This window comes from Chiloscyllium punctatum, chromosome 10 (assembly GCF_047496795.1).
Source record: "Chiloscyllium punctatum isolate Juve2018m chromosome 10, sChiPun1.3, whole genome shotgun sequence".
Taxonomy (NCBI): domain Eukaryota; kingdom Metazoa; phylum Chordata; class Chondrichthyes; order Orectolobiformes; family Hemiscylliidae; genus Chiloscyllium; species Chiloscyllium punctatum.
In genome coordinates this window covers 47,023,953-47,035,105 of record NC_092748.1, presented here as the reverse complement: position 1 = coordinate 47,035,105, position 11,153 = coordinate 47,023,953, and the positions used below count along the sequence as shown (strand labels likewise).

Below are 11,153 nucleotides of genomic sequence, written 5' to 3'. Positions count from 1 at the left end.
AGCACAACTATGCAACGGTAAGAATGAGAACTATGATCAAGCATAGTTCATTGTGCAAACAGTAGCAGCACACTTCTACTGTGAGTGTCAGTTGGGGAAACAATGTTTGCAGTGGTTGCTCTCTAGTGGTCCTTGTTATGGTAAATGAGATAATTCTATTAGACTTTGCCCAAAGAGCAGAATATTTAGTAACAGAAATTATGATTTGCTATTCCTCCTGTGAGACTCCAAACTTAACAGTCCTCCCCTTATTATTATACTGATTTGTCAGATCTGAATGTATTAATGTGATTCTGATGTGAAAAATAATATTATAAATAAATCACCAAATAGAGTGACGTACAGTAAACAATGAACTACTAAAGGGTTGTCAAGTGAGCTTTGCCATATGTTGGCAGCTGTCAAATGATGCTTCAGAAATGTTCTCACCTTGATCTATGTGAAACTATTTTCACTGCACTGATTTCCCAATCATTCTTATGAATGCTGTTGCAGCTGTCTGCTGGTTGGACGAGACTTGCCATGTGCAGGGCTCTGTGAGGCTGAGTCAGTAATGTGTAGAAGCAGCATGTGACATATGTACTTCTCAGACAGCTTTCAGTATTAGGCTAGTGGCTTTCTGCCATTGGCCCAGTGCAATGGACCAGCAGCTCTTTATGATGTATAATGTTATGCCTGTGAGAGACTGAGGTTCGGAACTCACATTCGTGCAGCAGAGATGCAAAGAGATTGGACACACTGTTTTAAGCAGGACGAATCAGCAGCAGACGGAAGAGCTGACTAGCTAATACCTCATTTGCTTATGCTGATGTACGAGTGTGAAACAAGAGAAAAGAGGAGCGGCATTCATTGAGTACTGTGTGTTCCCAGCTCAGATCATCAGGAGGCTTCTCGTTTGCAGTCCACTTGAACTGTATGCACTGTGTGCATGGGAGCTACAGCATCATATGGCGTGTTACTATATTGTCATCAGCTCCACACACCTTAGCAATGGCCATTTCAGAAATATCAAGGGAGTTTTTCGGGGACCTCTCTGCAAGAATGGAAACAAGACACTGGTATTTAACTTATTTTAAGCTTATTGCAGAAAGTTAATTGATTGCTGATAGTTTCAACTTTTACTTGCTTATATAGTGGGTAAAATAAAATTCAGGGACATATATGATAACACTGACGTACATGTTTCTGTGTGCCGGATGAAATTTAAACAATAGCATTGTTCTTTATCTATAATTTTCCTCAGTACATTTTGGGTTAATGAAGTAATAAAAAGATGACGTACACATTGATTACTTGCTACGACTTAAGATATCAATAGGTTGCTGCAATCAAATATGCAGGGTTGCTTAAGAATGCTAGTAATATGCAGCAAAATGTAATTACATGTCTTTCTATTATTTATATTCTTTAGTTGAATTGCTGTTTACTTTAGTGCTTTCCGAGTTCGCCAAATTACCTCAGACCACCTGTCAAGATTGCAGGAGTCTAACAATTTCATGGCAGACTTGTGTTTAACGATTTGTGATTTTATTGTTAAATAACTAGCAACCACAAATAATTAATACTCAGATTCCTCGCTATTTTCATCTCAACTCTTTCTTTAATCCTCCAATTTGTTACCTTAGTAGGCTGCCTGTCAAGAGCAGTATGAAATGAGTGCAAGTTGCCACACCGCCTCATCTGCTCCGGTCCTGCCTGTTCTAAATTCATTTCATCCTAATTACTGGATGAGCTGCAAAGGAATGAGAGGTGAAAGTAAAAGGCTTCTGGGTGATCTCTTGAACAAGGAATAATCATCGGGGAAATCTGATAGCATTCTCTTAGAAACAGCTTTAAGGAAGAATTTGACTCCTATATATCACAGTACCAGGGTTGGTCAGTTCAGTCTGTGGAATATTATATACTAGCGTGTACACAAGCACACTATTTGTTTGGGAGATTTATAAAGTTATACATGAAAGCATCTTAAGACTGCTGGTCTTTACTTTGACAATGTTTCATCAAATTAACAAATTAAAAAGCTAGCTTTCAAGTTCAATTAACTGTGTCTGGATCAACCAATATTGTTCCAAACTTAAACATGAATTTAGTGGGAAATTGGACTGATTTTTCACTGATAATCTTTCCTAGTAGGGTATTTACTTAAAGCTTAGGAATCCTGAAAAATGGTGAAGTCATGCTAACATCAAAACTAGCAGTTTTAGTTCTTTGTCAGCATGGCAACTGCAAGAACAAACAGAGCAAAACTTCCATAAAGTTTTCAAATGATTTTCTGCAAGAGTAGCATTTAATTAAAGATAATACTGATGGATATTAAATTGATAAGCTATTTAGGGGCATATAAATTGAGTTCCTCACTCTGCACAGCAGCTGCTAAGTATGTTATTCATGGCTACCAATTGTATCAGAAGTTTCATTAACACTTCAGACTGATATCATTAATGTAACAGCCAGAGGAATAACAAAGAAAATGCAAATGTAAAAACAATGCGATTGTACTGCATTGTTTTAGTTCTTTAATTTGCATACATATTGTGTAACCCTATAGCTCTGATGTACAAGTTCTGAAAACATACCAGAAAGTAAATAGTTTGGAGTGCGGAACATGTTGAGAAACAGAATGTGTGAATATTTTCTAAACTTGCAGTAATGGTGGGTCAGTAACATGATTAATAATGACTAGTTGATCAAGACATGCTATAATTTAAAAATTTGGTAATCAAATGCGATATTTTGTGTATTCCTGGAACTTTCTGCTTATGAGGCTGGTGAAAGCAGAACAATGAATGTTTTGAAAACTGAATTGAATCGATACTTTGGAAATAAACTTGCAAGACCGCAGGGATAGAACAGAGAAATGAGACTGATTGACTTCATTCAGGCTTTCTATACAGAGTGATCCAATGGGCTGGCTGTCTTCCTTATGTGCAAGAATGTCTTTGAGTTGAACAAAGCTATAAATTTAAAAGGATACAGATTTGCTTCCTTGATGTAGCAAATTGAATGTATCAAATGTAAATATGAACAGTTTGAACACCAGAAGATCTTGCCCAAAAAGTTATCCTGATAGAAATCCTGATTATGCATAAACATTTTAAATAGTAAAAATTGCCAAAAATGAATATAAAATATTACAAATGCGCATTCTAAAAATAAAAGGCAATAAATTACCTTAGGTAAGAACCAAGATATTGAAAAATACCCTGAAATGATACATTAGCTTCTGTAATCTTCAAATCTGTTTCAACTAGAAGATGACAAACAAGGAAATGAAACATTGCCTTTATCTCAAGGGGATTGGAATACAAAGGGAAGGGAGGTGTCCTCCAGTGATGCTTCACCCAGAGAACTGCCTTCAGTTTTGGGTATCACATCACATGATAGGGAGTAGCAGACTCACTTGAATTCTTTAAAGCATTGAAATTGTGAGGATAATTCATCTATGTTTTTATTCACTTGGGTTTACACAACTAAAGGGCAATCTAACTGATTAAAACAATACAAAACTGTGATAGGATAAATACGGAGATGTTGTTTTGTCAGATGAGGTGCAGTAGAATAATGGGGCATAATCTTAAAATTTCAGCCAAACTACTTAAGAGCATAATTTGGAAATCCTGCTTTTACATAAAGCTTAGTGGAACAATGGAATGTGTTGCCCAAAAGCTTATTTTGCTGGATCAATTGCATTTTTGAAAACTAGAATTGCTCAAGAGTTGCTCAGAAAGCATGTGAAGGGGTATGAGACAAAGTTGGGAAAATAGGATTGAAGTACAAATTAGAAACAATCTGATTGAATGGTGGCGCAGATTTGAATGGCCAAATAATTAATTCCTTTCCTATGCTCAAAGAATTTTTAATTTCCACCATTAACTTCATGGTAAACCAAGGAGATACAGAGGCTGAATGGAATTAGCCTTTCAGCCAGTTTTGTGTTATACATGCGTTGTGTTATTATGAGGTTTCCATTCACAACTTGAATATTAGACATTTCTACAATGACTGGATGTATTCACACCTAGACTCTTATATAATGCCAAAGTATTGTATTGGGAGAGCAATCCGGATAAGATACATGGCATAAGGAAGGTTCTGTGCTAATGTCGTTTTGACAATACACAAAAGATTTGTATCAGCTTCATCAGATCAAAGAGGTTAGAGGCATGGATTATATGGAAAAGATTAAATTTAATACCAGTTAATTATTTACTTGTATGTGTTGGCAAATGAAAAAAAATTAACATTTACATAATGCACCCATACTGTGATTTTTGTTATTAAAAATGAACAGAGAAAGGGGTCCATGATTGAAAAACAGAGCTGGCACTTTGAAAAGCAACCAGGCTGTGGCAGCAGACAGCAAGATGAGATGTTTCTTGTGACCATACAGAACATTTTAAAAACACTGGAAAATACAGGCTGATAAATTATATTTTTTACGTGCCGCAGTAAAGCACATAGAATTCTATTTCGACTGAACAGAGCACTCTCGGCTAACATTCCTCGTAATGATTACTGCAGGAATGTTTGGCATGCTTCAACAATTTACAAATAGCATTTATTCAAAGAATTGTTTGATTGAGTGTAATATCTCAAAAGAGAATCTGCAAAATGTATTTCCTATAAAAACAAAACAAAGCATTGGTGTATGGTTCATTAGTTGAACTATTTGAGAGGACTATTTTCAGCTCGAAGATAGAACATTCTAGATTTGGGCCATTCACAATAATTTGTGACACTTGAATGAATTTCCTAAGTTTTACTTTGAATTGCTAGGTGGCGCATCACATAGACAAAGAATCTCATTATACTGAAAGGAGGGAACATATAATATTGGCCAACTCATCTTGCCAAACGATTGGTGTTAATATTGGTTATAGTAAATTGTTACGACCTTTCTATTTGAGGACTACTCAAGATTTCAGAAACTGGGTAAAAATGAACTAAAGGAAAACAGAAGGGGAAAGATTGATACTAATACCTATAATTCTTCTGTACTAAATTATTTGTCTAACTGCATTCAGCAATTTGGTTCCTTTTGAGACATCAGGAACTTTTGTAACAGTTAAGAAGGCATCCAATTTGGCATGACTTAAGAATATGTCCTAAAATAGTAATATAAGAATGTTTTAATCAATATTGTTTAGCTAATCCTTCTTACACTCACTGGTAATGTCATAATCTTGCGCAACAATATTGTGTTTTGTTTAGATTCAGAAAAAATTCAATATGTTTTAAACCTAAGGGTCTAAATTACTAGACCTAAATTGCTAGAAATGTTGCTCACTTGTTTTCTGATTTATTTGAATCCATAATGATTAAATTTATCAAAATATTTTGGATAATTACTTCCAACAATGCTTTTATGAAAATTAAGGTCATTAATACTAAGTGAACCTTCAAAGTGGTTAAATTATCTTCAATTTGAAAACTTGACTTACACTATCTTTCAGTTTGACTGACCATTGACATAAGAACATTAAAACTTAAGGGCAATGAGCACACTTAAGCATGCAGGGATCTTGGAACCTGGGATCCTTTTTTAAGTAATTAAAATCAGTTGAGGTTGTTAAGAAGCTACATGTGAGAAGCTATGGTCGTAAATCCTGTTTTATCTGCCATGGAACCTGTTTCCCAATCTGTTGGTGGTGACATGCCAGAGTCATTAAGACAAGTGGACAGCAGAGATTCATCAGTGAACCTAACAAACTAGGAATACTTTGATCAGTTACACTGATGAGTTCCAGCTACGGCCATTGAGAACTGCTTTATAAAGAACTTCTTCTTTCAGAGAGTGCTTTCATTGCTTCGCAGCCAGTAAATTCACAGTCCACAGGCAGAGGAGCAGCTCTCTTGACATCTCTGAGCATCAGCATCTCAAAATGCTTAGCATCCCACAGCAGATGATCCTAACTGATATTCTTCCTGGACAATTCAGACTGGAATTTAACTAGCTGGTTCATATTTTGTTTAGCTTTTGGCTTTAATGAGGCGGTGTCACTTTGATACAAATGCACACAGTGTTGCAGATTTGATTTATGAATAAAGTGGAAGTTATGACACAAAATAAATTAAAATACATCATATAACTGAGCTGGTACTTTCTCAGCTTCGAACATCCCTTCAACGTTTTAGAGTCATAGAATAATGGAGATGTACAGCATGGAAACAAAACCTTCGGTCTAACCCATCCATGCTGACCAGATATCCCAACCTAATTTAGTCCCATTTTCCAGCACTTGGTCCATATCCCTCTAAATCCCTCCTATTCATGTACCCATCCAGATACCTTTTAAATACTGTAATTGTACCAGCCTCTTCCACTTCCTCTGGCAGCTGATTCCATACATGCATCACCCTCTTTGTGAAAAAGTTGCCCCCTAGGTCCCTTTTAAATTTCTTTCCCTCTCATGCTAAACCTTTGTCCTCTAGTTCTAGACTCCCCCGCCCCAATGAAAAGACCTTGTTGATTTACCCTATCCATGCCGCTCATGAGTTTTTTACTCTATAGGGTCACCCCTCAGCCTCTGATGCTCCAGGGTAAACAGCCCCAGCATATTCAGCCTCTTCCTATAGCTCAAACCCTCCAACCCTGGCAACTTCTTTAGAAGAGCTGAAGTTAATTTTTATGATAGATCCTTAAAGCCAGAAAAGAGGAGGCTTTCAAAGGTTACACTCCTACAGAGAGAAAAGAAACCTATGTTAACTCCATCGCTTAGCGCCAACTCATACTTCAGTTGAAAACCTACTGGCCCTTTCACATGGATGAACTTTCTGAATGTGTGAGCTTTAGATGTAAATATTATTGCACTACTATGCCCATTGTAATTGTGTCCAATTACATCTACTTACACATCTAGTAATGATCTTCTGATAATAATCATACACGCCTCATTAGTCCAAACACCAAAAACAAGTTAACATTTTGACTATCTGACGGATATTAGTCCATTCATTAAAGTTAGGCATCAAATCTTAGGAACCTTCCTGATCGGTGTGTGTGGCTAAGACCCATACCAGGCAATGCACTTGCTGAATATTGATTATTCAAATAATAAACCTGTTGAATTTAAGCAAGCATTTCTGGTATGGAACTTATACTAAATTCCTTACACATAAGTAACCTATATTAAACCATTCTAAACTGTTGTCTCCCTTTCTTGCTTTTTCTCCTTCTCCCTGCTTTACACATCCAGCTTCAGCCAAGAACCCTGCAGAACTGTCCTGTTGAAACCCAAAAACTTTTTGTTAAGTTATGATCTTCCCCGTGCCCCCCAAAAATTCCAGAATCTTCTCTCTGACAGCTCAATGTATTACACTGTTCACATTGTTTATAGATTCTCCTAATGTAAGCAAAGCAAACAAAAAAAATTCTCTAAAACTATCCCTGTTACTTTTTTTATTTGAAAGAAATGGCTGCAGAAATACTTACGAGCTAAAACTTAACCCCTTCAAACACATAGAAAACCCATATGTCTCTCATTCAAGATGCAAAAATCTGGACTCAAAATTAAATGATATTGAAATGTATAAATCACACACCTTACTTTACTGTGAGTACATACTGCCAATGCCATCAAGGGTGCCTGTCATTGGAGGGCAACTGCCATCCCAGCACCCCCATCCACAGTGTGTCTCTGATCCTCACAAAATGATGTGCTGTCTCTTGCAAGGAGAGAAAGCTCAGAAGTGTGAGTAATTTTGATGGCTGTTGAGTGAGGCATAGCAATGAGAAGGTAGTAGGCACAAGGTCACTGTGAGTGGCTGCTAAGATGGAGATGTAAGGTGCTGGGAGAGGGAACAGAGTGAGTGGAATGCTACAAAATGTTGATGTGAGGAGTGCTACCTTTGAAAATGCTGGAAAATTGAAAGTGTGGGTTTGACATCTGAAAGTATCATGTTCCACATTTCCTGCTCTTTTGAGGTCCTGGCTTATGTTTAGGCTTCCGTTTGGAGGGGGAGTTCTCCTGCTTTTGACTCTCTCAATCATTTCCACCCATGCTGTTTAGTTGATGAAATTGTTCTCTTCTGTTCATCCTTGGCAGTGGTCACCTCACTTCAGCCCTTCAGATCTCACAACAGCACCTGTCTCTACAATAGTGATTATATCAATCCCATATATTTCTATTTGTGCACCTAGTTTACCTATGTGTTCACAAAACTTTGTGCATTTAAATAAAAATAATTTAATTTTCTTTTTTACTGCTACTCATTACAAGAATTTTATTCACCTATATAAAATATTACTGGTAAGCTCTATTTCTTCCTGTCCAACTTTGCATATCGTTAATCATATCGTCACACATAGTATTGTTTTGAGATTTCCCTTTTGATTTATAAATTCCCTTTTATCTGATAATTCACTTTTTAGTTTAAAGCTCTTTCCATTCTCTTGGATATGCTAATTGCCAGGCCATTCATCCCAACTTAATTGCAGTAGAGGCTATCTCAACTGACCACCTCCATCTTTCTTGGGTGCTGATGCCAGTGCCCAATGGATTGAAACATTTTCTTTCCATGCCATTTTTTTTGAGCCATGCATGTAATTTTTTAATCTACAAAGCTCTTTACCAGTTTGTATGTTATTCAGTTAGGGAGTGTTGCTGAACAAAGAGACCTTGGAGTGCAGGTTCATAGTTCCTTGAAAGTGGAGTCGCAGGTAGATAGGATAGTGAAGAAGGTGTTTGGTATGCTTTCCTTTATTGGTCAGAACATTGAGTATAGGAGATCATGTTGCATCTGTACAGGATGTTGGTTAGGCCACTTTTGGAATATTGCATGCAATTCTGGTCTTCCTCCTATCAGAAGGATGTTGTGAAACTTGAAAGGGTTCAGAAAAGACTTCCAAGGATGTTGGCAGGGTTGGAGGATTTGAGTTATAGAGAGAGGCTGAATAGGCTGGGGTTGTTTACCCTGGAGTGGCGGAGGCTGAGCGGTGACCCTATAGAGGTTTATAAAATAATGAGGGGCATGGATAGGATAAATAGGCAAAGTCTTTTCCCTGGGGTGGGGAGTCCAGAACTAGAGGGCATAGGTTTAGGGTGAGAGGGGAAAAAGGGACCTAAGGGGTGAATTTTTTTTTGTTGTTGTTTTTTTTTGCAGAGAGTGGTATGTGTATGGAATGTGCTGCCAGAGAAAGTGGTGGAGGCTGGTACAATTACAAAATTTCAAAGGCTTCTGGATGAGTACATGAATAGGAAGGGTTTAGAGTGTTATGAGCCAAGTAATGGCAAATGGGACTAGATTAGGTTGGGATATCTGGTCGGCATAGACTAGTTGGACCGAAGGATCTGTTTCTATGCTGTACACCTCCATGACTTGAAGTAGTAATTCAGGCATTATCATCCTTGAGGTTCTTTTTTATTAACTGCAATCTAAGGGATGATGCATGCTAAAATGCCCATAGTGTCCAGGGATATGCAGGCAAGGTGGAAAATGCAGGATGAAGGGGAAGCGGGGGATCTCTAGGTGGGATGTTCTGCTGGGGGTCGGTATAGACCCAATGGGCCCAATGGCCTGTTCCTACACTGTAGGGATTCTGTGATTTAGACTTCTGGCAGCAAGCTGTTTAAAATGCCTTGCACTCTCTGATCATGCTCCTGGACTATTTTTGCATGTTGCAGTATGTCATCCTTCGGACACATGATACCTTGAAGACTTTTTGTAAAACATTGGACAAAGTTCAATGAAAATTCCCTGGGTCAAGACCATTTTGAAAGCCAGTCAATTGAAGCAAAACCTCCCAATGGAGTTATTAATGTGATAAGGAATACTAACTGTTCACCCAATCGTACCCATCAGAATTTACTGTTTGCATTGAATTTCATGCAAACTCTACTTTTGGATAACTTGGCTAAATTCTAATTAACTGTAGACATAGGGTGGATTTCTCCTACCATTGAGTTGTGTGAGCTCAACACAAATTTGGCTGGACACGTTGGGTTGAGATACAAATAAATCCCCAAGCATTAATCAGTGGTTTTATTTCAAGGGAAATGTTACGCATCCTAGTCATCTCTTCAAATTGTTTCTCAACTTGTTTCAGTAAAGGCTGCAGAAACTTCCTGGTGTGTAGAGACATGATGATCAATTATATTTATTTAGTGTAATGCTGTATTCAGGGTTGAGTTATCCTAATCTATTAAATAATTTAAGGCAACCCTGTACAAAAGAGCTTCTTACCTTTTGCTGTGAGATCTATATGACACATTTCGTCTCAAGTATGAGAATGTTACATAGTCAAATATGTGTAAGTTCTCTTCTATCTGGAACCCTTTATGCCAGAGAGTTGCTTGGAGCATAGTTTTAATCTTAAAGGCTCCTGGATATTCTAATTACACTGGCTGTAGGGAATGTTTCTTCAACCATTTTATACTATACAGTGATACTTGCTCCTGTATCAAACTTGAAATTAGTGAAACTGCAATTGACATAAATGTCTCCCTGCAAAAAGGCTAGGTCTTCTTTTCTCTTAAGAATACCTTTGGCTTTTATAGAGCCAGAGTCATACGGCATTGAAAACGACCCTTTGGTCCAACTCCTCCTAAACTGATCCAGTCCCATTTGCCAGTATTTGAGCCATACCCCTCTAAACCATTCCTATTCAGGTACCCATCCAGATACCTTTTAAATATTATAATTGTATCTGCCTCTTCTGGTAGCTCGTCCCATACATGCACCAATCTGTGTGTAAAATGTTGCCCCTGAAGTCCCTTTCAAATCTTTTCCCTCTAACCTTAAGCCTATGCTGTCTAGTTTTGGACTCCCTAATTCTTGGAAAAAGGTTTTGGTTATTCACTGTCCATGCTCCTCATCATTTTATATACCTTTTATAAGGTCACCCCTCAGACTCCAACTTTCCATGGAAAAATGCCCCATCCTGTTTAGCTTCTCCCTATAGTTCAAATCCTCCAAACCCTGGCAACATCCTTGTAAATCTTGTCTGAACTCTTTCTAGTTTAACACCAAACTTCCTCTAGCAAGGAGACCAGAACTGAATGCTGTATTCTAAACTTGACCTTATTAATGTCCTACACAGCCACAACATGACAATTCCTACACTCCAGGCACTGACCAACAAAAAGTAAGTGTGCCAAACCCCTTCTTCACCATCCTGTCTATCTGCCATTCCACTTTCAGGGAAATATGCACCT

At 37.7% G+C, this 11,153-nt stretch overlaps 1 protein-coding gene across 1 annotated transcript in view; it reads left to right on the top strand.

Moving 5' to 3' along the window:
• The first annotated feature begins 653 nt into the window (after nucleotides 1-653).
• The window catches only part of znf804a (zinc finger protein 804A), a 352,338-nt gene continuing 341,838 nt past the window's right edge, over nucleotides 654-11,153 (top strand). The window contains exon 1 of the mRNA XM_072579053.1: nucleotides 654-1,058. Coding sequence (XP_072435154.1) covers nucleotides 948-1,058 — 111 coding nt within the window. The 5' untranslated portion in view covers nucleotides 654-947. The remainder of the gene's footprint in view (nucleotides 1,059-11,153) is intronic.